The sequence below is a fragment of the Phallusia mammillata genome, chromosome 7 (assembly GCF_965637545.1).
Source record: "Phallusia mammillata chromosome 7, kaPhaMamm4.hap1.1, whole genome shotgun sequence".
NCBI lineage: Eukaryota > Metazoa > Chordata > Ascidiacea > Phlebobranchia > Ascidiidae > Phallusia > Phallusia mammillata.
The window spans coordinates 20,114,566-20,142,104 of NC_137258.1; the positions used below are offsets into that span (position 1 = coordinate 20,114,566).

Consider the following 27,539-nt stretch of genomic DNA (forward strand, 5'->3'; position numbering starts at 1 on the left):
AAACAAACGATACTGTATGTTATTACTTGTATTTACAGGTTATAAGTTGTCTTCAATACTGCAGACATGCCTCCTGATACCGTGAGGTGAGATTAGTGGTTATTTTTTACCCTAATGTAGTAATGTTGGTTATTGCTTTCATTTTAATTGGAAAACGATTATGTATTTCAATTGTCTCAGTTGGGCATCTGTCATCATCTGAAACAGAATAACAGCACGGAAATCATGCTTGTCTGTTCTTTTTAAACGTCGTGTCAAATTACTTATTGTGTTGGAATACTGTTTTCTAATCAATAGGGTCTTGGTAAAAACGAACAATTGTCAGCAAAAATAGTGAAAATGACCCAGGGCTAAGTTAAAAAGCTGAGGATTTGGGAAGCACAGTTAATTGGTAATCATTAAAAACTCTTATTTACTGACAAAAATACGCGCCCTTTCATAATTCCTCCAGTAGGTTGGAATAGTTTCGTCCTGAACTAATTTTTGCAGACGCAAGTGCAATGCTACAGGTTATCAAAAAACTTACTGCAACAGGAAATCTTTAGGATGCAAAAAAATGCGTGTTGTTTAACGTGTCACAATTGCATTCAAGTTTTGCTGTTACGTCACAAGGGATGCTTTTAAATTATTTATGACTGACCGTTCATTTGTTTGCTTTTTGTTTTTAGCACGGCTGCGAACGGAATGCCTGAAAAGGTCAGTTTGGATAACCTTTCGGAAAAAAAATCCGAAGGAAATGGGGAAGAAGAAAAGAAGAAAGAAATACCGTCTATTGCCTACAGTAAACTGGTAAAATTATGAGTGTATTGAACTAGATATTCGCTGTTGGATTTTAGAACGCCGCGTTTAATGAGAAAATTGTGCTTTATTATTGATGTGTTTTTCAGTTTCGCTACGCCACTGCATTTGACTGGTTACTGATAGTCTTTGGAACACTATCCGCTGGGATCCATGGTGCTGGCTTACCTGTTATGTTCATTTTCTTCGGCGAGCTGACAACGCTTTTTACGGAGTATGGAACATACGAGCTGTGTGGATTCAACTACACTGCATGTACCGCAATGAACTTGACAAACTTAACTGAATCGTAAGTAGATGCTGTTATCTGCGCATGATACGTATGATATGCCAGGAATTTAATCGTTTTTTAAGAGGTTGGAACGATACAGTTGTGCCAATATTTACGAACTTTAGAGAAGAAACGGTAAAGTTTGTTTATTACTTCGTCTACATTGCTTGTGCTGTTGTGGTGTTGGGCAGTTTCCAAGTCACGGCATGGTCAGCTTTTGCAGTCAGGTAAAGTTCACAAAATAATTTCGATTTACAATTTTAAGTCGTTATATGCGTTACTCCATTACTGCAGACAAACAGCCAAAATACGTACAGAGTATTTTCGCTCGATTTTACGTCAGGACATTGGCTATCATGATGTCACTTCTTCTGGGGAATTGAACGCTCGTTTGTCAAGGTCAGTAGGCTCAAATCTACATCAATTAGCCTTTGGTTGTTTAATAAATTAAACTGCAATTTAGCAGAACTGTTTGATGTATTTTGACTCATATCTGCTGGGTCGTGTGCTATGGCCTGCCTTGCTGTATAAATGTACGCTTATAACAGCTTCCTGTCAGCTCAAATGCAGTTTAAAGCATGAATCCATTTACGTCACGCATAACCATGATTAAAGTGTATTTGATTAAAAACGTCAAAAATTAGGGCTTGCATTGTGTGTGAGTTAAATAATGCGAGTTTTGGTAAAACACAACCGTTGCCAGAATTCAGCTTAGTCATGCTATGAACAGCGCAACTTTTTGATAAAATGCCAAATGCTTGCTGGGAAATCACCTTAAAGCTAATTCCACCAAAAATGCGTCGAAAGGCTGTCGCTTTTTTCTGCTACAAGTGCTGGACTTAACTGCTGACGCGATGGGTTCGCAAATATTACCAGGAGTTGTGCAATACCGGTTGTCGGTGCCAGCAGCCTTTTTTCCGCCGTTAATTGTGTGTGCATTTCCGTGTGCAGTAGTAGGCCAAATTTTTTTACGCCGGCCTTTTGCGTGTGGAATTTTTTTTCGTTATTGCTGTTTGAACGTTTTTCGATCAAAATCAGTGAATACAGCGGTCGTTGTTGTCAGTCCAGTTAAGACCTGCGGCTACATTTGATACTAATGCTGGCCAAACCATTAGACATTGAAAACACTTCTTTTTATAACAGCCATAAAAACAAAATGCATAACGACTCCAAAAAAGCACATTTTACAAGGCCTGTTTGCTTTAACGGACAACTGGTTCAATATGTAATAAAACGTAGTTACTTTTAACCAAAGAAAGGTGTACACGTCCCCATTTACCTTAATTGTGAAGTCAGATTACACCTTTAGAACCAATGTCATCCAGATGCTTATCCTTCCCTATCGCTTCTTCGTTTTTGCAGCGACATCAAGAAAATTCGGGACGGTTTGGCGGAAAAGGTCTCTATGGTTGTTCAGTACCTAAGCATGACCCTCAGTGGTCTTATCATCGGTTTTGTATATGCTTGGAGTTTGGCACTTGTCACACTGGCCGTAGCGCCACTGCTGGGACTTGCATCTGGACTTTGGATGGTGGTAAGTTATACCATTGGGTTTATGTTTAGATTTACTTACTGACGTTTTCATAAGGTTGCTTAAAAAGGTGTCTTGTACATTGTAGAGTTAAGAAATCAAAACCTACTAACCATGTGCAGCATACATTTGCAGTTACGCTCGTGCATTATTTATTACTGCGTGCAATCTTGACTGGCAGGGAATAAGGTTGTGTTGTTTTAAAACAGTGGTGACCAACCGATGGCGCATGCGCCAAACGTGGCGCATTGCATGATTAGAAAGGGCGCATTGCCTTCTTCTGATAATGGAAATCAAATCAATAAACTAATAAATAAATAAAGTAAGCCAGCCCTATTAATTATGGGTCCCCTTCCCTGAAGGGGACGCATCTTGATTTCACTATGTTTTTTTTTTTTTTCTTTTTTTTTTTCTTTTTTTTTTTCTTTTTTTTTTCTTTTTTCCGCCGTGAAGTTTGTCCATGCACTTTTGGCAACAAATCTTTGTTGGATTTGGATGAAACTTTCACAGATTGAAGATATGGTTATGTAGATGTGCCTTTTGGTTTGTTTGACTTAATCACCCCAGTATTTACCCCACCAGCCCCCTAAAATGGGTAAAATTTTAAACAATGTCCGAATTGGATAAAATTTGGACAGTTTGTTCTTTGTGCCATAATTAGGTATCGATTGTTGTGTTTTACCCTGCACCCCCAATATTTACCCCACCAGCCCCCTAAAATGGGTAAAATTTTAAACAATGTCCGAATTGGATGAAATTTGGACAGTTTGTTCTTTGTGCCATAATTAGGTGTCGATTGTTGTGTTTCACCCTGCAGCCCCAATATTTACCCCACCAGCCCCCTAAAATGGGTAAAATTTTAAACAATGTCCGAATTGGATGAAACTCGGACAGTTTGTTCTTTGTGCCATAATTAGGTGTCGATTGTTGTGTTTCACCCTGCAGCCCCAATATTTGCCCCACCAGCAGCCCAAAACGGGTGATTTTTAAACAATGTCCGAATTGGATGAAATTTGGACAGTTTGTTCATTTTGCCGTAATTAGGTGTCTACTGTTGTGTTTCACCCTGCAGCCCCAATATTTACCCAACTGGCCCCCTAAAAACGTTTAATTTTTTAAACAAAGTCTGAATTGCAAAAAGTATTGACAGTTTGTTCAGTTTGCCATAATTAGGTGTCGATTGTTGTGTTTCATCCTGCAGCCCCAATATTTACCCTACTGGCCCGCTAATATTGGTGAATTTCTTAAACAATGTCCGAATTCGATGAAATTTTGACAGTTTGCCATAATTAGGTGTTAATTGCAGTTTTTCACACTGCATCCCCAAGATTAATGCCACTGGCCCCCTATAATGAGTGAATTTTATAAACAATGTCTAAATTTAATGAAATATAGATGGTTTATAAAATACATCATCCATTGATCTTTTTTACCCTGTGAGTCCCACCTTCACCCCAGTAACCCCTAAGTGGGTGTGATTTTTAAACATTGACCATGTTGCATTCTTAGGTGTCAAATTTGACGTTTTACCCTGTAGTCCGATCAATTACCCCATTAGCCCCTTAAAAAGGGTTAACTTTTTAAACAATGTCATGAAATTTAGAAATTGTTTATTATATTCTATTTTGAGATGTTGATTGTTGAGTTTTGCTCTGCAGTCCCACCATTTACCCCATTAACCCCTGCAATGGTTAAATTTTGCAAACAATTGCCGAATTGAATGTGACTTGAATAGCTGTACCTCATATAGCATGATTATGTCTGCAGACTTTATATCGCCTTGTTTAAACAGATAGCACCAAAATTTTTCATAGTTTTTTTTTGCAAAATGCATTATTTACAACTTTGCATGTGTGGGGGACCCATGAGTTTCTGCTTGCAGAAACAACTAAGGCTATAAAAGACAGTGGCTGATATGGGACCTATTTAATAAAGTGTACGTAGTGTATGTGCAATGGCAATATGTGCTGAGCCACCCTTCTAGTTATATATATATATATATATATATATATATATATATAGTTTATCAGAGTTATTTGTTACTTAATAGTTCTTATTTCTTATTACTATCCTTCTCATGCAAAAGTTGTTTCTTTCTCTTTCTCTCTATATACAAGAAGTAGTCATAGAAGGTGGGGTTACGAGACATTTATGGCGCATCCAACACAGTATGGTAAAAAGTTGGCGAATGGTATGTAGAAGGTTGGCCACCCCTGTATTAAAAGTTGTATCATATGAGTGTGAGCGTGTATGGGATGCTTTTACTTTGGACATTGTCTTCAATGCTGTAAAATGTTTGCAACACTTAATTCGATTTTACCTTACTGTCAATGTTATCTTAATAGCTTCAACTTAAAGTGAAAATGTCCAAAATTAAAATACAGTTAAAGTTTGAGCGGACTTATTTTTAGTAACCTCATTCAGTAGTAATGTTTAAAACTATTACGAGCGTTTAGAGTACCGTAAGAATACATGGGCAATTTAGGGATAACTAAACTGGCACTTTCATACTGTGCTGTCAGGTCAGCCATAGCTGTCAAGTCGCGGTAATTACGCCTTAATCGGTGGTTAGAGTCTGCGCAGAGACAACAATAGCTCGCAGACCACCTATGAGATTGACATAATTGTTGTCACCTGATTGTCTGCGTTTCGCTTCACAGACTCTTTGTATGCAATTCTAAAGCCTAACAAGTTGCCCATTCTTATTTTACTGCATGTGCTGAACAGTGGTGGGCTTCAGCCGGTTCGCCTCGGTTCTATGGAACCGTCTCACGAATTTTTATGAGATCATCGAACCGGTTAGCATTACCGGTTACTGTCAATGTACTTTTTGTAACAGAACCGGCAGAAAAATGTGACTTTTGTGATGGAACCGACTGTCAAAAAATGTGAATCCCACCACTGATGCTGAACCAAAGTGCATTGTATTGTTTCAAAACGCTTTGTTTTAGCATTGAGTAGCCCAAAAAACGTGCCTTCGTATTGAGTGCTATACGTTTACAACAGTGTTCTATATGACTTTAGGTCGGTTATTTAGTCCGTATTTTTTTTCCCAAATTCCATTCTGACAGTTTGCCTTTAACTAATCGATCACTAGTTCAAGTTACACCTGCATACTTTTGTATACAGTTGACAAGCGCATACACAAAGAAGGAATTGGATGCTTACGCCCATGCCGGGTCAATTGCCGAAGAAACAATTTCTGCTATCAGAACCGTTGTGGCTTTTGGGTGCCAAGCCAAAGAGGTGGACAGGTAAACTAAAACTACAGCAACTCAATGTTCTTGATATAACACCTGTTTAAACCACTTACCTACCTCAATGTGGTAAGATTGGTCAGTAGGATAACATTGTAACCGCTCGCTTAAAAAACACCTCTAAACAACGGCATATGTGCACATAAAAGATATAATGTTCTGATTTCATCTTAGATGTATTTTACCTACATTACCAAACGATTGCTATCTTGTTGTTATTGCTCAAACATAGCGCAGCCATTTTATACCTACACACCATATTGATTTAGGTACATGTATCAAATGATGGTATCATGCAACAATTCTCCGAAAATGTTTGACAGCCCTAACCTATCGAAAAAGCCCCAACATGTTATAATACTGGACAATTTTTAGGCCGGCCGTGTAATTTTCACTAACTGTTGCCTATTACCATATCTTACATGCAAACGTAAAATTTCAAAGTATTAAATGTAGTGGTTTCACCAATGAAAGCTTGGCGATGTGTTTAGATCCGTCAAACCTAGTAAAATGGACCCATTGTATCAATTTCGGTTGATATATATATATTGATTGTATTGGTCGCTTATTGTTTTTTAAAGTCGAATTGTTTTGTTTAAACTTTCTTTCTGATGGCATTGGTGTATAATTTGCTAAAGGGTTTTTTCTAGCATTTAAAAAAAATGTTGGAAGGCGTTAAAACACTATATGGAAGGTACGAATTGCGTTACCGTTGACTGTGTATACTTTTAGACCGAACAATATAGTCACTTGTATCAACTCAGCCCATTGACTTCCACAGCGCAAATACACAAGGTCGACCCACGTATAATAACACTGACGCCAATAGCTTAGGCCCCCTTATATCGGAATTTGTTTGCGCAAAGCTACGGGGTTTCGCCCCTAACTTTCTGTTCCACGCTCTGATGCAACTCTATGAACTTTTAGCTTTGCCGATTCACCTTTCGTACCCACACTCATAAGATGAACCCATAGCCGGTCATGCCTTGCGCGTGGCTCTAAAAAGCACTCGTTAGTCCCATGAAGTACTCTGTCACTGTTATCTGACACGGCCCTCAACGTAATTCGTCTTTGTTTATTTCTCCCCTAAATTCTAAAACTTTCCAAACGAGAGCGAAATTTGGGGTTGTTGACCAAGTTGGGCCGAGCAAAGAGACTTATAGTAGCACCGTTAGAGCTATATCATTCTCTATATTAAAGGCTTAAACCCGTATTTATATGGAAAGTTCTGGGACTTGAAGCAACAGTTTGGAAATTTTCAAGAAAGTCAATTTGCGGCATACAAATCATACTTTTTAGGAATCATTTGTATAGTATGTATTTTAAAAACTTCGACACACAAGTGTATCGAAGTGTGTCTCGGGCCCTCAGTCAATTCAATACTATAGTATTGAACCCTACAGGGTTTTAGGCTCGAACCCGACCCCCAAACCCCTGTCAGGTAACCTTTGGGTATCTTGCTTCCCTTGCATTGAATTGTGACCAGGAAAACCAAACAACAATAATTGATCAAGCTCTTTAGCTACCGTTTCACCATGCGCTTGTGTTGAATTAACCGGATATGAACACAACATCCTTTTCTACTTAGATACACCAACAGTCTTGGAGAAGCTAAGACCGTTGGAATAAAGAAAGGTCTAGTATCTGGCTTAAGCATCGGCGTGCTTTATCTATGCATGTTTGGGATGTACGGACTATCGTTCTGGTTTGGCACGATACAAGTACTCGACGGAAATATCGAAGTTGGGAATATGATGACCACATTTTTCAACATTCTCATTGCTGCCTTTGCCCTTGGAACGGTACGTTAGTTTACTAATGCAGTGGTTCTCAAACTTTTTTTGTTGCGACGCCTCTGGAAGAGTTTTCTGGACTTGCGACGCACCAGCAAATAAAAGTTAATGAGGACACTTATTATTAAAGTTGTGTTTATTGATACAACAATATAAAGCCACGAAACGGAACTATTCTGCGACGCCCTTGGAAAACTGAAACGACGCACCAGGGCGTCGCGACGCACAGTTTGAGAACTACTGTACTAATGCATGCAGCTAAAAGCTATTTTTTAACAAAATGCGGAATGAGAGACCTAGGAACCTGTTTTCTGCTTGGCGTGTCGGTTTAGTCACGTGACCTATTTCTTGATTGGTCGACTGGTTTGCGTGACGTCATAACACGCTTTGGGTTGAGGCAATGCAACGTGTAGGAAATAGAACGCCCCACGCACGCGAGAAAATGTTAAAGGGACAGTGTCACCTTTTAAGAAAACAAGTAGCAATCAATCTTATAGTTAAGAGCAAAAAACGCAAATCAGCCAATACATTGATTTTCCAATATATACCCACGATATAATTTTGGCGTGCTGTTTTGCAATCAAAACTATATTATTTGTGTCAAAATTAAGGCACTGTAATTTCCTGTTTATTTGTGAAACATAGTTTTTACTGACTTCACTGGTGACCAATGTGCCCGATAGCGTATATGGTATTGTACTTTATAAGCATTTTTCCATATAGCAATACCTTTGGATCACTAACAAAATAGTATTTTTGCAATGATTAACACGGGAAGACAATGAACAATCTACGTTACTCTAGTCTGTAGTATAGGACCAGTCAATGCCTGTAGCTTGAGGTGTCTGCATCACTATGTGTACAGTTCACTTAAAGGTCCCATCGGTAATAAAACGACAGTTGTTTGCTTCGCTCTTAAGCTATAGCGTTTGCACTAAAACCTTGTGCGCAGCCGTGTTACTGATTAACTGTAAACACAATAAGTTGTTAACATTATAGGGAATAAATATACTCAATGGAAAGGAATACTCGTTTCAGGAGCCATTGTCCTGTTTTGTTAACCTTCTGTGAGTTCTTTCCTAAAAGACAAGTCCCGAGCAGTCTGAGTGCATGACCTTTGGCACACTCTAGGCAGTTTTGTGATTTGGCTGTAAATCTGTAAGGTTGTTTCCACGTTAAAAAGAGATTGGACCAATTTTGTGATCAGAAACTTTTTTGCAACCCAAATTTGACGACACTGTAAAGCAAAAATTCCACACTTTACAACTGTTTGCGGTATATAAAACACCTGGATGCTTTTTTAAAAAAACAGGGCCATTGTCAGCTTTAAAGAGGCGTCCAAAATGAACAAAGGTAGATTTTGTTTGATCTCAAATTTTTGAGGCCAAGTCTGCCTCTGACCCATAAATAACCAATTACTAGCTTTTTCACATCGAAGGAATGATGTTTTCTAATCAAAAATCATGTGATGTGCCTCATTTACGACCTAATTGTTACAAAAAAGTCACTCGGGGCAAGAAATAGTTAACACGGTTTGCTGATAACAACATATCCTTGTAAATCGTTTCCTTATTGATGAAATCTCCTTGCAAGTAAAGCAAAGGACTGCGACGATTCAGGGTCACTAATTCATGACTGCAGAAAATTTTAAGTGAAACCATTAAATCAGTCGCTGTATTTTTATTGTTTCACAAAACAAATGCATTTCGCCGTTATAAAAGCATTTACCAGTTTATGAAAAACAAGTACTAACGATAAAATCAGTAATAAAAGCTAAAATACAAAAGCACACAAACACATGCACAGATCCCCCACAAAAACTCCTCCGCCTGACCTGACTGCAAATGCAGACCGACAGTCAAGGCATTGAAAAAAAAAACAGTACAACTTGCATGATTGTCACTACATTGTACAGGGAGCTAGCTACATGGAAGCGTTTTCGGGCGCAAAAGCAGCAGGCGCAAAGATATTCGAAGTGATCGACCGAGTCCCAGAAATCGATATCTTCTCAGAAGTGGGCGACGCACCAAACTTGTCTAGCGGTGAAATTCGCCTCAACGGTGTTGAATTTTCCTACCCATCAAGATCCGACACACAGGCAAGTGGTTTTTCGAGCTTTGGTTATAATTTACATAAAAAAGTGGTTCTCGACCTTTTGGGGAATTGCATCGCCTAAAACTTTCGTCAATTTTTTTGTATGAATTATGAAAGTGTTTGGATTTTAGTCAGTGGCCTGTATTCTGAAGTAAAATTGACACCTTTTTACGCATTCAGTGGTGTTTTATATATGACACTTGATAAAAGTGCCAAACTATACACGTTTTCTTTACATAATGACAAAAAAAAACAACCTATGTTTTAACCGTCTGTTACGTGCCCCCTGCAGTGGTGCTCTTAGTTAAGAACCCTTGACATGAGAAAAACGCCAGACATACGCAATGTACATCCCAAATGGTTTACACATGGCCCATAGGTTGAATATAAAATTTAACAGCAAATGTTTTTAGGTAAAAATATTCTTGTTTAGAACTCTTACGTTTGAGCGGTTCAACTTTTTAGACTCTTACTTTAAAATGTCGTTTATCAAAAGCTTCTTGGTTGACCGAACGTTCAAAATGGCCTTTCCCGTAAATGTTTCTTCTAATTTAACCCTCTTAGGCACTGTTGCAGTAGATAAGCAGCCGTTGGCTTTTAGCCAGGCTCCCTTACGTGCACTTAAATCGATTTTATGCCTCGTGTCGCCAATGGAAAAGCTAGTTTGTGTAATTTATATGTTCCCTTACAGCCGTGTCGTTAAATTGAAGTTTAAGAGCTTACGTATGCTCTACTGTCATATAAGCCGATGTTCCATAACAGTGTCGTTTGAAAACCAAACCACTTGTGTTTGCTTTCATCCCTGAGCCTACATACAGACCTTTTGTTCAATAAAAGCCTTTTGTCCCACTGTCTGACGACGTGGAAGTCACATGCTTGACCCAACCGTGGCCCTTTTTATGTCGACTGCTTGGTCGTGATTCGTGAATGTAATTTTTACTGGCCTTCTGATTTATTGACTGTTATACTTAACTTTATGTCTCGGAAATTAGAATTTGTATGATCAAAATTTATCAAAGTTTAATTAAGCCACAATTCAGAAAACTGAGCAAAACGAATTTAACAACCTTTAGCATTAAGTTGCTGTTTTTCTTTCAAATTCCTCGCATTCTAGTATATGAACATTATTTCACAACTGGGATCAGCCCTGAAGCGTGTATGTAGACCAGCGATCACGGCACACTCCTATATAAATCACACCACGCCAGGCCCATTGAAGGCATTATACCGAATCAGCCGGTCACCAAGCATTCACCACCAAATGGCAAGGCGTATAGGCTAGAAAAATCTAGCCTGTCGTGGGATTTGAACCCAGAGACCAGCATATGTTATATTTTCGTTTTTTTGAACTATTGTATGTCTGTGTTAGCTCTTGCACAAGGCATGAATCTAAATCACTAAGTATTTGATGTTAAATTGGATTTTTGTGCAGGTTTTGAAGGGCATCTCACTCCAAATCGATCATGGCAAGACCACGGCGCTGGTTGGACAAAGTGGCTGCGGAAAAAGTACCATTATTCAACTCATTCAACGTTTTTACGACATTACTGTAAGCAATATATACACACGTATCCGTAACGGAAAACACTAACAGCACGAATGCAAACACGTGTTAAGGCTGTTTACGTTACAGATTTTTGATACAGCTTCAAAAGTTACAATACTAAGATGCAGTAAAACCTGAGAGGATTTGATAGCATTGTCGTTACACTGGTTAAACTTGTATGGGTTTAAACTTGTTCAAACTTGTCTTAATAAAGACCTATTTTATGGTGCACTCAATTCGGTTTATGAGTTTATTAAATATTTATCTACTACTAAAGCACTACTTTCGTTACGGTACGAAATTGGACATTTTATCATTAATCGAAAGCAAAATTCAGTGCTTTTTGGCGAAAGAGGCAATAAAGTCTTATTCAAAAATATTTCAAAATGTATTTCCGTGAGGCCCATGCCATATTTTTTAGAAATAAAAATGATTTAGTAGAACACTTAAGTGCGGTAAAAACGCACATAAAAACGTATTAATTAAAATGCGCGAGCGGAATGCAACATTATCATTTAACGTCTTGTATAGGACGTCGAAACGTCGATTGTTTACAATAAAACTGCTGGATGAGCAATACTTGGTCATACATTATGCCTGGCAGCAATAGCTTATTTCATTTTTATCATTTAACATCTACGTTTTTCTTCGGGCCAGACACAGTCATCAAAAGAATCACATCTGACTTGCTAGCCATAAGCCCTTGTAGTATTCAGGCTTCACTGCTTATTTTCTCATCTCAAGGCCTAGTTTCCGTTTCACAGTAACCCGAAGCCATTGCTCGCCTTTGTAAAATTTCCAAAGGTCCTGCCATGCTCCAATGAGACCTACACCATTCCCAACCCCTTCCAGACCTAAACTCCAAAGACTTAACAAGAAACCTTATACCTCTGTACAGAGTTGTAAGTCGGGTCGGGCTTTTTGGGCCTAGGTGGGGTTCGGGCCAGGTTCGGGCTTGACTTTACACTCTGTATCAGTATTTTTTAAATAAATCTAGCTTAGTAGCTAGTTGCTGGACGTGACCTAATGTCGAACAGCCCTAAAACGCCTTGTTCAAGACCGATTATCTTTGTGTTTGTTGTCTTGGTCTTTTCTGGGGCTTCAATATATAGGTCTGTCAATCAAACTTTCTGGCCCAAACTGGAATCGGGTTCGGGCCGGGTTCCGACTTCAATTTCGGACTCGTTTACAACACTGCCTCTGTAAATCTTATGTGTACTTTTGCAGGGCGGGACTTTGACAATTGGTGGAAAGGAAATCAGAACGCTCAATGTCTGCAAGTTGAGAGAGACAATTGGAGTTGTGGCTCAGGAGCCGGTGCTCTTCGCTACAACGATTGGCGAGAACATCCGCTGGGGGCGCGAAGGAGTGACTGACCAGGAGGTGAAGGATGCGGCCAAGAAAGCCAACGCGTTCTCGTTCATCGAGAAACTTCCTCAGGTTAGTGCTGGTGGATTTAAAGTGACTTATATTGGTCGTTTACACCGTGTTTCCAAGAGTTGTAAGTAGGGCGTTAGGGTTTTGACTGCGTTCTGTGGATTTTTTCATTTCCTACAGCATTAAACTTTTTCGTAACATGCATTGAATCTGCCTTTTGGTTCGGAGAAAATCGGAATTTTCGTTTAAAGGACTAATAAAAATTAACATGGCAATTTTACCCAACCAAAGTTTTAGAAAATTTGTCCTGTTTTAAACATAAAATTAAAATAGTAAATAAGCGTATCAACGAATCGCAGAATTGCGACTTTAAGATATTTGGCTTGTGCTGTAATTAGTAGCATCAAGATAATTAATCAGTACTACCTTCCAAAAACGCGCTTTCTTAAAATTATGTATTTCAAGCCTTGCTATTTGTGAAAACGTGTCGGCTTCATCGTTAAGTTATTTTTGTTGTTAATTAATGACGCTAAGCGACGCTTTTAGTTGTCATACACAATTTTGATAATTTATTCGTGTAGATGCCAAGTGACCAAACAAAAGGAAAAGGGTAAATGCGATTATGCGGGTACTCCATTTCGCCCCGTAAAAGGCACACGAGTGTAAGGCAGACTTCTCTGAAACATAGGCTACTATTTTAAGCGTGCCAGGGCTGTGATGCAATTCAATGTGAACCACTGCTGAATATGTATGGCATTCAAACAGTTGTAACTTAGCCGTACTGTCCTGTTTTTTGGGGGTTTTCAAATTGCAACACTCACATTTTCGGACGTTGTCATAAAGAAGTAAAAATAAACAATTGGTTTAGGCGCATTTACATACAAAACTGTATTTATAGCCTAACTGGTTCAAATTATACTTCCATTGTCCTAAAACACAGAATTCGCAACAGTTTTTGTTGAAAAAGGTGACAAGTTACTATCTAAGACGCATCGCTCAAGTCAAAACATGTGCGCAATGTTATCACGAGTTTGACGTATCCAGCGGTCTCCAGCATGATCATATACGCCGTGTTCGATGTTTTTATCTTGCTGGGTCATGTAACGTGATATCGTGCGATTTCGAGGCACTTTGTTGCTGTTGGTCACATGAATAAAAGTTGACAAGTCACGAGTTTGACTACGTTATCGGGTGTCCTTTACGCACAAATAACGGTTTTTGGTTTTATTTTTTGGTCTCGAGCTTATATGGGTTCACAGCGCGACTGTGAGATACATATGTTTGCGTTGAAATACACACGGAAAAGCATTCGATTATTAGCTATAACAACATTATCTTCGTGTTTTTTTCGTATTTATCTTTATTACAGTTTATTGCGGCATTTTTTTCAGAAGCCTGGTTTAACCATATACTTGTACTTTAAACTTAAATTGGAATCTCCCAGCTAGTTGCTTTGTGGATGAAAATTATAGGAACCTTATTTCTATTGATTTAAGTTCATGAAAAACATTAAGACATTCGTCCATGATGTTCTTACGGCGAAAATATATAAGTTATGTATCCAAATTAAAAGCTTGGTTATATGGCTTGTATTCTGCATCCTTGCGCACCAAGTGCAGTAACCGTTGTGTACATGTCTAACTTTGAACTAAGCCTATGTCATTTCGTTTTATCATGGTATAGAAAAGCGCACAACTTTTGATATACACATCCGTGCATATAGCGCTAGTGGTTTATATTGTCAAAATTTTAAACAATACTCGTGAATCACACAATTGACCCTATCATCAGACACGTCTGACAATAGCATGTGTTGCCGAAACGTGTGGTGCAAAAAAAAACGCTTTGCTTTTAGCAGGGTATCTTGGTCAGCGGGCCTTGGCTGGTCATTATGCACTGCATTAGTATACTTTGTGCGGAATAGACTGCATACAGACCCAAAAGTAAGCAGTAAAATAGAAAAATTATGCTCTGGCAATGCCCAGCGTGTTTGTGGGCGAAACGTTAGCAATAATGTAAGTTGTATTTTGTACATTCACCTGCTGAAATGAATTATAAAAGTCAAATGAAACTACAGCCACGGCCCTGCAAAGGCAAAAATTCACAATAAACTTTATTATATTTGCCGTAAACCTAAGCAGGTCGTAACCTTTCCGATTTTGTCCTTATAACATGACCTTGACTGTTAAATGTCACCCTTTGTACACACGATGTTGTAATTTAAATACAACTTCGCTTTATTCGTTTCTTGTGCTATTCACTGAATTAAAAAACATGTACTTTTGAAAACATTGTTCACTTTATAAGATTCTGTATTATGTACAGAAGTTGAAAACACTACAAAATTCGATCAAAAATTATCCGTTTACTAGATATTCGCTCTTGAAAACTTGAATAGCAACGATTGCATGAAACGTTGCAATTCAAGTAGTATTTTTCCATACTTGTTCGAATTAAAAAAATATTCTTACTTTTCGAAAATCTGCAACCTAATGTGATCGTAAAACCTTTTTTTTTCAGAAATTTGACACCCTGGTTGGCGAGGGCGGTGGTCAGATGAGTGGTGGACAGAAACAGAGGATCGCAATTGCTCGTGCCATTGTCCGAAACCCCAAGATCCTTCTGTTGGACGAAGCCACCTCTGCACTTGACACTGAGAGCGAGTCTGTAGTGCAAGCTGCGTTGGAACAAGCCTCTGAAGGTAAGTTATGTTTTATTGTTGCAATGCTTGGATTTTTGAAACGGCCAGGAATTGGAAACAGTACCCAGACACTGAAACGGGCTTTCTCAAAAAACACACTTGCTAGAGAACTTAAGTGAACTGAATGAGCAAAAAATGTAACTGATTAGAAGAGTTTTGAAAACTTTTGTTTCTGATCTTTACCTAAGTTTTATGGATGGGCCCAGCTGAGCCGGTGTACTCGGGGCACCGAGCATCGCTGTTTTTGATGCTGGGAGCTCGGCCGAGCGGTTGCATAAACCGACCCGAGCCTTTAATTGGCATAGTCATGCCCGGCTAACATACGAAACTAGTGTTCGAAAGGGTTTTCCAAGAGCAAAAATGTCTGTTTTCTAAATGCGTTAAATTGCGGAAAAACGCGTACTTCCAGGGCCTGTACAGGGAAAATATACCGCTGGTGACGAAAGGGACCTTGTTTAAGCTACAAAACTAGCGTGGAATTGGGAATGTTTGTGACGTCAACATACACCGACGATCTCGACCGAGCACCCAGCATTAACGTGAGATGCTCGGTGTTCGACCATACAGAACATTTGCAGATTTGGCCCAACCCTACTAATTTTCATTAGCCTAATTAACACTGTATGCATAGAAAATGCGTTTTGTCGTATTGCCAATTTTCAACGATCATAAATGTATCTATTTCCTACGTATATATATCAGCCTTCTAAGGTACCGTAAGGTATGGATAAAATTGGCAAAATTTAATAAAGTACACCAGGAAGAGCTTATCTCGGGACTTTTGTACACAGTTTTAGATTGGTAACCCACACCAGCTTTTCCGCTTGAAGTCTTAAACGTACGTAACTGGCGTTAAGTTATTTTCACGCTGTTTGAGTTTAACGCATGTAGGGCAAAGTTTACCACGCACTAAGCAGTCGGTCATGTCCGCACGGAACAGCGTACTTTTGTGGTCAGCGAAACTCTAGCACCGTCACACGAAATGCATGACTGAACACTGTATGGCGAGTAGCACATTAGGCTTAAAATTTTTACAGACTTTGCATTTTAATTTGACCTAAATTGTGCAAAAATCTTTAAATTTTGTGCTGTAAATTTAGGTGGAGTGAAATTTTAACCGGTCTCAAAGCATGCAATCTCAACAATTTAGTCATAGATTTGAAACAAAAAGATGAAAATATTTTTTAAAGCAAGAGGTTTTTGAGTGCATTTGTCATGTGGGAGCTCAATTTTCTTGCCTGCGCGGACCGTTTATGTTTAGATCCCTATTTTTACCCAATAGTCTGTTGGTAGGCCACAATGCAGTTTTCAAGTAGGTAGAGCTTTGCGAAAATTCAAGATTCTAAATTTTGTTGTGGTGTTCTAGAATCTAGAGCAGTGGTCGGCAACCCCCCGGTGCCGATCCGCGAGTGGTTCGTTACCAGGCCGTATACTTTTTCAGGTTAAATGCTTTAAAACATTTTTTAAAGGCCGGTCCGTGGTACAGAAAAGGTTACCGACCCCTGATCCAGAGTATACATTTTAACTTACCGTAAAAGGTTTACCATATGCTACCACAAACAACTGCAGGTCGCACGACCATCGTGATCGCCCATCGTCTTTCCACAATCCGCAACGCCAACAAGATTATCGCCTTCCAAGATGGCAACGTGGCTGAGCAGGGAACCCACGACGAGCTGTTGAAAATTCCCGACGGGGTTTACAGCAACCTGATCAACATGCAAGCTGGTAGAGAAACGGACGAAAACGAGGAATATCCAGACTTGCCTCACGATGCTACAACCGTCGAAGAGAGTAAGGCGGAATTGCAGCGTGAAGTGTCTGATTTGGGTGTGTTGAAGTTGTAATTTGCTTTTTTCACTGATAGGGCTAATTTTTCCTGATTGTTGTTTTGTAAGGAAGCAACATGTGTGAATTCTCTTCTGCAATTTGCTGTTTTAAAGATCGATCACTTTCATCTTTTGAATGCTTTCAAAAAAACATTTTTAACTAATTTAAAAATTCTGTCTAATCTGTTTGGAATGCACCGTTCTAAGTGGACCAGCATTTTTGTAATCAGGTGGCATTGTAAAAAATTAAAATAACCTTTGTGTATTTTTTTTCTGTTAATTTTTTTGTTGTGCCTAATCACTACCAAAAAAATGTGCTCTTGTGTGTCAAAAAATGACATAAAGGTTTGTTTGTGCAACTATTAAAAACAATTAGAGTACTGTGATTTAATTTTTTTTGTCAACAATTTCTTTTTTGTGTGACGGTAAGCACAAAAAAACGCAACAATAGACTACATTTTTTACTTATTTAACGATTAAAACAGCTAAATGGTAACTATAAAAAACACTATACACAGCCTTTATAATCCTAAATAAAACTAAAAATGCTTTTATTTATTGATGTATTGTAGCACTGACCTTCCCACAATACCTGCTGTCATCATTAATACAAAAGTCCAAATGAAAGTTACTTTAAATTGCGTTACATTTTGCTAATTTTACCCTTTAAAAACACAGAGGTCAAACTACAACGGAAACTGAGCGGAAGTCGTCGTCGCATCAGGAGCATGTCAACTTCATCACTGCAAAGGTCACTGTCGGGTCATCGGGACTGGAGGATGTCCACCAAGTCCAACGAAGGAGTCTCTAAAGCGTCGCTTGCGGGAAAAGAGTCCGAGGAGGAAGAAGAAGAAGAAGAAGACTTACCCGACATCCCCTTCTCTCGTGTATTTGCAATGAACAAACCGGAATGGCATTACATGTTAGGTTGGTGACTGGAAAATAATGAAAGAGTTGAGATGTATAAGCATCAAGATCAGTGGTTTTCAAACTTTTTAAACATGCGGCGCAATAAAGAACTCAAATTTACTTCTGAGGCAAAGTTTGCAGTTAAACATAACAAAGGTCGTTCAAAGAATGGTAATTTTTAACTTTATTGTGGTGGGTAAGAATGCTTTTCACAACACAAATGTGAGCTTTGAAACGTTGTTATGCACGCCAGTATTTCGTAATGAAGTCCTAAAACACCGGGAAGTATTTGCGCTTTTAAAATAGGGAATATTGCGGTACACTTCGAAATTTCTCACAGCACACTAGTTGGCCGCGGCACACATTTTGAGAATCACTGAACAAGACAACAAATGACACGCCGCAGACAGTGCACACTGTTTCGACCTGGAAGGTCTTATCAGCGCAGCTGGTGACGAGAGATATTGGCTAGTGTATAGCCATCCAACGGCACTCCAGTTTGTTGGAAAATGAATAGTAAAATGTATATCAGTATGTGTGCGTATGTATAATACCTTACCGTATGCCTGGAAAATTAAAAAAATGTTATTACCCCTACAAGACTTTCAATTTACTTTAAAACGTATTTTTTAAACGCTTATAATTAAAAAACAAATGTTGAAAAAAGTAATTGTTTGTATTTTTTAGCTGGATGTTTCTTTGCCTTGATCGCCGGATCCGTGGATCCTGTAAATGCGATCCTTTTCTCTGAAGTCCTCCGCATCTTCACCTTGAGCGATCCCGACGAGCAGAGGTCGAATGCGGTCTTCTATGCTCTTCTCTTCGTTGCTTTGGGAGTAGCAGCATTCGTCGCATACACAGCTGAGGTAAAGCGTTCACCCTTAATGCAACTACATTTTGAGTTGAGTTAAGAACAGTTGAGTTGGGTTGAGAAGAGTTAAGTTAAGTTGGGTTGAGTTAAGTTGGGTTGAGTTGAGTTGAGTTGAGTTGAGAAGAGTTAAGTTGGGTTGAGTTAAGTTTAGTTAAGTGGTGTTGATTTGGGTTGAGTTGAGCTGAGTTGATTTGAGTTTAGTTAATTTAAGTGGGATTGATTTGAGTTGTCTTGATTGGGGTTAAGTTGATTTGACTTGAGCTTCACGTGGCAAAAAAATACACACAATGACACAATTGTACAGAACAATCACCAAGTTGATAATTAGCTGCGCACGTAACATGTTACTGCCTACGCAAAACAGCGGAAGACACAATTGGTGCATCAGACCTAAACGCACTGCAGCTTAGGTGCATTGAAGGTCGAGTAATTATAATCAATAGCTTATCCTATTTTAGCATACACAATAGCAGGATAGGCGAGTGGGTGCCAAAGGCACTTCTGTTCCGAAAATTGGGACAACAAATATGAAAAATATCATGTTTGGCCATTCTCCACTGGGTTACGAAATTTCACGACATTGTTATGTCTGTCATTCACATTGATTCTACCCCACCTGAAGCTCTAATCATACGAGGGCAAACATACGTATCTTATGTTTTTTAACCCAAAAAGCGTTTCTCCCAATTTTGTCTCGTGACCAACTAGACTAGGGCATAAATACCTGCGTTGTCACGTGACTCTCACATGACTTGACTACCTTACTCCAGCACACGTGCGTTTATGTGGCATGCTTAGCCCTCATTTGAAATTCATGGCCTTAGGTGACCTTTTGTTCACATGGATGACCTCAACCTTAGCAAATTTGGAACCACGGATTGAAAAGCAGGCATTAAACATTCGATGAACCTTTTCTTCCAAATTACGTCTTGTGATCTAGTGGGCCATAAACATACCTAATTGGTGACATGGTTATCACATGGCATTGGCATTTTTACCTGAAAACCACAGTCTTTTTTATTACCACCTTTTTCCGGTGCGCTAAAGTCAACGGCCGCTCGTTACAACAAAGTCCCCACTGTATGCGTTACGTCATCTCACACAAATCACATGACTAATATATCATGTTACCTTTCTCGTTTTTAGGGCCTTCTGTTCGGCAAGTCCGGTATGGAGCTTACAGTGCGACTGCGCAAGAGGGCCTTCCACTCTATGCTGCGTCAGGACATTGCCTATTTTGATGACCACAAAAACAGCACCGGTGCTCTGTGCACACGACTCTCTACCGACGCGTCGCGTGTACAAGGCTGCACCGGAGTCCGGCTCGGAACTGTTCTAAAGAACTTCTGCTCTCTCGGTAAGATGCCATGTGAAATATTGCTACAACGAAAACCATTTCACGTTAGGACGATAGCGTTTGTCGAACTTATTTTATTCTTGTATTAAGCGCATGTTAACTGCAAAGCAGTCAGTCATATTATATTTGTATTGTCACCTTATCATATTTGGCATTGTGGAATGGTTTCACAAAACAGCAAACACACTGAAAAAAAAAATAGGTTATCGAGTCAAGTGTCCTATTATTTCAATCGTGCTTAAAGTGCACTGGGTATGTTCTGCCGTATAGGTTCGCAAGCGACCGGTCTATCTGGCGGGGTATACAGCCGATTGCATAAAACGGTAGTTAAATCCGCGAAGGAAATTTTAAGGGTAACTATAGATCTATTTATCTCTGTGTATGGGGTTGATCGCTGTAGTCATAACTAGGGTTGGGCCGAAACTGCAAATGTTCTGTTTGGTCTAAGACCAAGTATCAAAAACAGCGATTCTTCGTACCGAGTACTCGGGTTCTGGCTCGGCTCGGCCCATCCCTAGTCATAACAATTACAAGTAGTGTTGCAATTTTGTTGTAAAACAGGCTACTTTTTGAGTCATTGTCGGGTGGACCCACGATTTGCAACAGTTTTAAACATTTTTTTATGTCTCGGACTGACTTACAGCTTTGTGATAAGCGTTGGGGCTAGGAGTTCTGTTAAGAAATTAAGAATAATAGTCTACTATCCTGTTTTATTGTTACGAAACGCGAATTACACATTTACCTCTTATATATTTTAGACTGCGTCCCCAAAATCTAGCCTTGCAAGTTCCCCTCAGTTCACCTCAATTGCTTAACGGCTATATTGACATGTTTTGTTGTCGCTAGGTGTCGCGCTGGGCATAGCTTTTGCTTATGGTTGGAAGTTGACCCTTCTCACTATTGCATTTGTGCCGTTCATCGTGATCGGAGGATTTCTGGAAATGCAACTTATCATGGGAGAGGAGACAAACGAAAATCAAGCGTACGACAAAGCAGGTAACATCTTCTTTACACCAATAATTTATAAAAATTATGCAAACATTCATTGACATCTGTATAAAATGTAAAGCACCACGTTGCTCTTTAATGGGAATGAAATGGTTGGAGTTGAACCAAACAAGCTAATATATTGGTTGTAATAATATTTGTTCCACCCTTTACAGTCGCTTCAGCTAAATTTCTATAGGTGGCATAAAGAGCGTGAACACCTAATTAGAACTGTATATCGCCCAAAATACTGTCGATTAGGACTATTTGGATGGGGTAGGATGGAATTATTAAAAATTCAATAAAACCAACTTTGAAACCTAGTTCCTAATGCAAAATTTTTTAAACTTACTTCCAAACCAGACCCTTCTTTGGCTGTTAGTTTAATAATTCAGCTCTTTGCGCCACCTATCGAGGTATAGCTAAATGTGGGTCTGTCGTGAGTTGGTGTTAATAGCTCTACCGTTTTAAAATGGACCGGTCTGTGTTACCGTAATTGTTAGAAAAGACCCCGTTACATGCTTACATGTGTAATAAGTTGCAGACACTGCATACTGTTTCCATCCTAAAGCAACGTCAGTGAAGTTAGTGACAAGACAAAAAACTAAACACTGATATGACTTTAGGTGGAAACAGTGTGCACTGTCTGCAGCTACATGTACGTCTGTGTTTACTCACAATAATTTTCTCCCAGGGCAAGTTGCTGTGGAAGCGATCAGCAACATCCGCACGGTGGCGTCGCTAACAAAAGAGAAAGTCATCATTGAACGTTACGAAAAGCATCTGGAAGAGCCAATCCGGTAAGAACAAAAACTGTACAAAATTATTTTTAGCATGCAATACCGAAGACATACCAGCGAACAGTGTGACACATTTTTTCAAGTAATAAAAACTTGTTAAGTAAGCTGCAGTGCACACTGTTTCAACCTATCAGGTCTTATCAGTGCAGCTGGTGACCAAAGTCTGTAGAAAATGCCTATTTCATTTTATTTCATTGAAGTTGTCTATTTCATTTTACGCGGTACAGCCTCATGGCCGCCATTTTGTGTTCAAAATAATACAGGTATTAGAAAAAACTCAAAATCGCTTGATTTTTACAAACTGGAAAGCTTAAACGCGAATGTGATTGGCTAAATCAGAACCAAAAAGTTTTCTTCGATTTGGTTAATCAAATTCGCGTTAAAGCTCTCCAGTTTGTAAAAATCAGACAATTTATTTGTGTTTTTACTTACTCGGTGTATTATTTTGGTATATTCTGAAAAGTCATGCAGCGCCGAATCCGTTTTATGCCACAAATGTACATAAACTGGATCATGGTTTAGTAACAAAATATATTTGTACATAGGGAATCGACGAAGAAAACGTTAATCACTGGAATTGGTTATGGATATTCACAGTGTGTCATCTACTTTGCATATGCTGCCGTTTTTCGTCTCGGGATTGAACTTGTTCTGACCGGGGAGATGACTTTCGAAAATGTGTTCAAGTAAGTTTGGCGCTTTAATTCTTACATATACTTCCTTTAGGTCAAGGCAACTCCAAATATATTCGGTTGTTGTTGTTTTCTGCTTAATAAAGCGGACCTTAAGAATAATATTTCTAGATTACAATGCAGTCCTAATTTAAAAAGCTTAAGCCTGCGCCAAACTTGAGTAATATATTAAACAAATTGTTGATATTTAAACAATTCCAAAGCGAATTAAAACAAACTGTTATGGATTAATGAGTCTTTTGCGGCTACAGCTGCGTTATATTTTATAAATCTGATAAATACAATCATAACCAGTCAAAGAAATTTTATACCAAATTTAGTACGCCTTCATAGTTTTGTAATGTTGTTAATTTTGTAAAGTCAGACCGGATTTGGGTTCAGTTTACATGTTGATTTAGGCCTGACCTCTGGCACATTTGCATCATATTTTCACGTTGGGTAATCGCACTTTCTGGCTTGATTTAAACAAGGGCTTCGGCCCAAGTGTCTGTATTGTTTCGATTCCGCTTACAACTCTTGACTCGCAAACTCAAAATAAAACACAGAAGTTACATTGCAAATAAAGACATCCACAATCTTACATTTTCGCAGAGTGTTGACGGCTGTGATCTTCGGAGCCATGGCGGTTGGACAGAACAGTTCATTTGCACCCGACTATGCTGAGGCAAAGGTGTCAGCGTCCAGAATGTTCTTGCTGTTCGAGAGAGAACCACCGATTGATGCTTACAGCGATAGTGGCCACAAACCGGTATGTGCCGGACCGTAGTGGTTTATGATAGTTTTGTGCAAAAGCATTTTTGAGCTAGACACTTTTAACGAGGAATAGTTGTAGTGAGTTGAGATGAAGAAAAACATTGAGACATTATATAGCAATTATCAAACTGGAAATAGATGCACAACGTTGAACTGTTCTGCAGCGCAAAAATGTGAAGGTTGACGTTGGTGGATCATAACTAAACATGCTACGGTTACATTGTATTATGAAACAGAAGCTTGCAAAAAAGTGGGTTTGGCACACTGTGAGTAAGCAGTTAGGGTGATTTTCGATTACTGCTTGGGTCCTTATTTTCATGTCGTTTAAAATGTGTCAATTAAAATTGAACACGAACTGGTGTGGTTAAACTATTGTACATTTTCCTGAAGTTTTGCTGTTGAGTTTGTGCGTGCAGCCAGCCAGTATATAAGTTCCAGTCGAAATTTACTGGTGTGTTAGCGTTAAGAGCAGCAACTTTACCCAGAGTTTTAGAATCGGTTGAAATTTTTCCGGCTTACTCTCCAACCATAAACGAAGCTTTTATATTGCCCTTGCACAATTTATTGCTGCTTTATTAAAATTGACCACAATTCAGAATCCCCAAATATATCACAACTTCGACTTTACCTGTAATGGACTCCAGTTTAATGCTGTGTACTTATTTTGTTCAGGCACACTGCAAGGGCAACGTTACACTCAAATCAGTTTTCTTCCGTTACCCTACAAGACCTGACCTTCCCGTACTGAAAGGAGTCGATGTGACAGTGAAGGCTGGACAGACATTGGCACTGGTTGGTCAGTCCGGTTGCGGGAAGTCCACTTCTGTCCAGTTGCTGGAACGCTTCTATGACGCTGCTTCTGGTCAAGTGGTAAGGGTTATTTGGGTTTGAAAGAAGTGCAGGGGTTTCTGGGATTTCGGTTTTAAACTTGATTGCTTTTTTATTTCAGATGATAGACGATTGCGACATCAAAACACTGAACATTGGCTGGGTGAGGCAACAACTTGGTCTTGTGTCACAGGAACCTTCGCTTTTCAACCAGTCAATAATTGAAAACATTCGGTAATTCCACCATTAGTGATAAAGCGTTAAAAGAGTTATTTCTGACCCTTGAATGTAGTGGTTCTTAACTATGGATAGTTCTCGTTTGACTTGACTTAGGACTACAAATAAGTGTGCAATCAACTGTAAAATATGTGATATTAGTGTGTTAAACAAACTTCTACCTATTGGAAGTATTAGGCGTATACAAGAATAACGAAGCAAACAGTACATTACAGACGGTTTTGCCTCAACGTTGCGGTCAAGATGGATAACGCTTTTATGTTTTTACAGATATGGGGACTGTACCAGAACAGCAAGCGAAGAAGAAGTTAAGAAAGCAGCACAAGACGCCAACATCCACAACTTTATCATGGAAAAACTTGCGGACGTAAGCACCTTACCTCTAAACGACTAAACAAAATCTATGGTTACTAAGGATGGGTCCAAATCGCGAATGTACTGTTTGGTCAAATACAGAGCATCTCACGACAATGCTCGGTGTTCGGCCAAATACGCTCGGCGCCTATTGGCGTCACAGTCTGTGACTCACAGATATTCCCAATTCCACGCTAATTTTGCCTCTTTCCAAGGTCATTTACGTCACTAGCGGTGTATTAAGCTGTAAAAGCCCCAGAATATCTTTTCGAACACTATGTTAGCAAGACATGAATAAGAGTACTTGGGTTCTGGCTCGGCTCGGCCCATCCCTAATGGTTAACCAACATGCTTTAATTTCGTGCAGAAATATCAGACCAATGTTGGTGCGAAGGGCGGTCAGTTGTCCGGTGGTCAGAAGCAGAGGGTGGCGATCGCAAGGGCACTTCTCCGCAACCCCAAGATCTTGCTACTGGACGAAGCCACTTCAGCACTGGATACTGAGAGCGAAAAGGTGAATGAATGCTGTTCCTACGTAGAAAGACAAAATTCCGTTTGATTGAACTATTCATATTTTTCGGAGCATTTAAAGAAGTCGCCTTTGAACTAATGCTTAAACTTCCAAGGCGTTATAATTGGTGTGACCAATAGCGTTCTGTTGCTGGGTTGTCCTCTTCTTTTGACTTGCAACGATACTTGTAGTTGTAAAAACATGTTTTGTTTTTCTGTTAGCTGTAAAACCGTCAAAAATATACCGTAATAATACGAATAACAATAAAATGCCCCACTTACAATAAACTGCAACTGCCTTAAACAATAATATTAAAAAGTACAAATGCATCAAAATCAAATTGAACCTCTTTTCATATTTAACTTAGCATTAAGATTATAAACCACATCACATTATACTGACTATGTAAGGGATCTTTGCTAACTTTTAGTATAAGGTTTATAATTCGCCTTTCTTTAGGCTACAACGTGTTCTGTTTTAATTTGCGATTTTGCTTTCATTAACTACAGGTAGTACAAGAGGCCTTGGATCTGGCCCGCGCAGGAAGGACAAGCATTGTGATCGCCCATCGTCTTTCCACCGTGAAAAACGCCGACAAAATCGCGGTGATCGACAACGGCGTTGTGGCAGAGGAAGGGACACACGACGAACTAATTGCGAAGAGGGGCGCTTATTTCAGGTAAAGCCCACTGTTGCAAGTTGTTAAATTGTTTTTTTTTGGTGGGCAAAAACAATGGGACATTTAAATACTTGATTCTGTAATAAAACGACTTAGAAATAAAGGTTGATAGCAAATGTGGTTAAGGAACTGCATAAAAATTGTAAGAACAAAAAAATATGACTTGATCTTCGTAAATGTATGTTGTTCAAACAAAAAGAATATTTTAATGCGAAATTTGATCAAAAAATGGTTACTTTTTTTTGTTTGGTTTTTAGTTAAATCATTTATAAAGATTATTTCTTTTTTGAAACCATTGGTTGGGTGTTTGACTAATAATGTTGTATTATTATTTAATCTCCAACCCTTTTTTGTTTTTAGCTTGGTAAATGCCCAGCTCTCAGACAAAGACAAGGCATAAACCGCAAAAATTCAATGTCAGCAATTATTAGAGCTTTGCTTACCTCTAATTATTTTTTCTCCTTTTTTTCATTCCAGTTTGTATCTGTGTGTTTTTTTCCTCTAAATTTCAAGTGTTCACTTGTTTTTGTGGCCTTTTAGCTGTGCTACATTTACTAACCTTTGCAAAGCTGTAGAAATTTTGCACCCGTCATTTTTCGCCAGTTCCCAACTAATGTGTGTTTTTTATTGTTGTATACTGTAATATAGTACGAACTTTTTCAAAAGCAATAGTACACCAGAAGGAAGTATATTTTATAACTTTCAGCTTTCTTATTATCACTTAGTTGCACACATATTGTTAGCAAGAATTCTTCGTATAATTGATCATTGCATTTTAATTCCAATTGGCTAAACCAGCACATCCAAAAATACCACAATGTTGCATTTTGTGTTTACGGTATTTTTCTTTTCCAGTTCTGTTGTTGCCTGTTTGTATTGTTAATAAACTTAAGCGTAACAGAAAGGGGGTTTTACTTGTTTCATATCATTTAAGATAAAACGAAAAAATGATAAATAAGCTATGCTGGATTAATTTTGGAAACTTGTTGCTGTTAGATTTAATGTTGCGTATGATGTCCGTGTAGCTTTTGCTTTAGGTCAGGGGTTGGCAACCTTTGTTACTGTAGGGCCAATTATAAATGTCCAAAATGGATCGAGGGCCGCACATGTTCATCACACAAAGTGATTTTGCTTTGTTTCTTACCAAATATGCTTAACTACAAGTATAATTCGTATTTGATTCTAGCCACATTTTGCCAGATCGCAGAAAATAGCATCAGGCGCATTAATCAGCTCAAAAATATGTAATAATTGAACTCGTTTGCCAGTACGTTTGAAATCCAAGCGTCTCTGCGGGCCGCACAAGCTTTAATGGAGGGCCGCAGGTTGCCCACTCCTGCTTTAGGTAATTGAAACTAGCCAAA

At 38.9% G+C, this 27,539-nt stretch overlaps 1 protein-coding gene across 2 annotated transcripts; it reads left to right on the top strand.

Moving 5' to 3' along the window:
- The first annotated feature begins 3 nt into the window (after positions 1–3).
- Positions 4–27,079, top strand: LOC145237719 (ATP-dependent translocase ABCB1-like). Of its 2 annotated transcripts, none has more exons than XM_080100685.1 (26): positions 4–86; positions 669–789; positions 888–1,087; positions 1,153–1,296; positions 1,364–1,468; positions 2,432–2,603; positions 5,730–5,854; positions 7,446–7,659; positions 9,566–9,748; positions 11,177–11,293; positions 12,518–12,730; positions 15,188–15,368; positions 16,938–17,198; positions 17,876–18,124; positions 18,794–18,972; positions 20,124–20,334; positions 21,181–21,330; positions 22,016–22,121; positions 22,667–22,807; positions 23,405–23,561; positions 24,239–24,436; positions 24,516–24,628; positions 24,902–24,998; positions 25,353–25,499; positions 26,006–26,175; positions 26,536–27,079. In XM_080100685.1, the coding sequence occupies exons 1-26, from the start codon at positions 67–69 to the stop codon at positions 26,573–26,575; spliced, it is 4,014 nt and encodes a 1,337-aa protein (XP_079956811.1). In that variant the 5' UTR covers positions 4–66; the 3' UTR covers positions 26,576–27,079. The 2 variants fall into 2 exon arrangements, with proteins under 2 accessions (XP_079956811.1, XP_079956812.1); XM_080100686.1 differs by having other exon boundaries at positions 16,938–17,162.
- Positions 27,080–27,539: the final 460 nt, after the last annotated feature.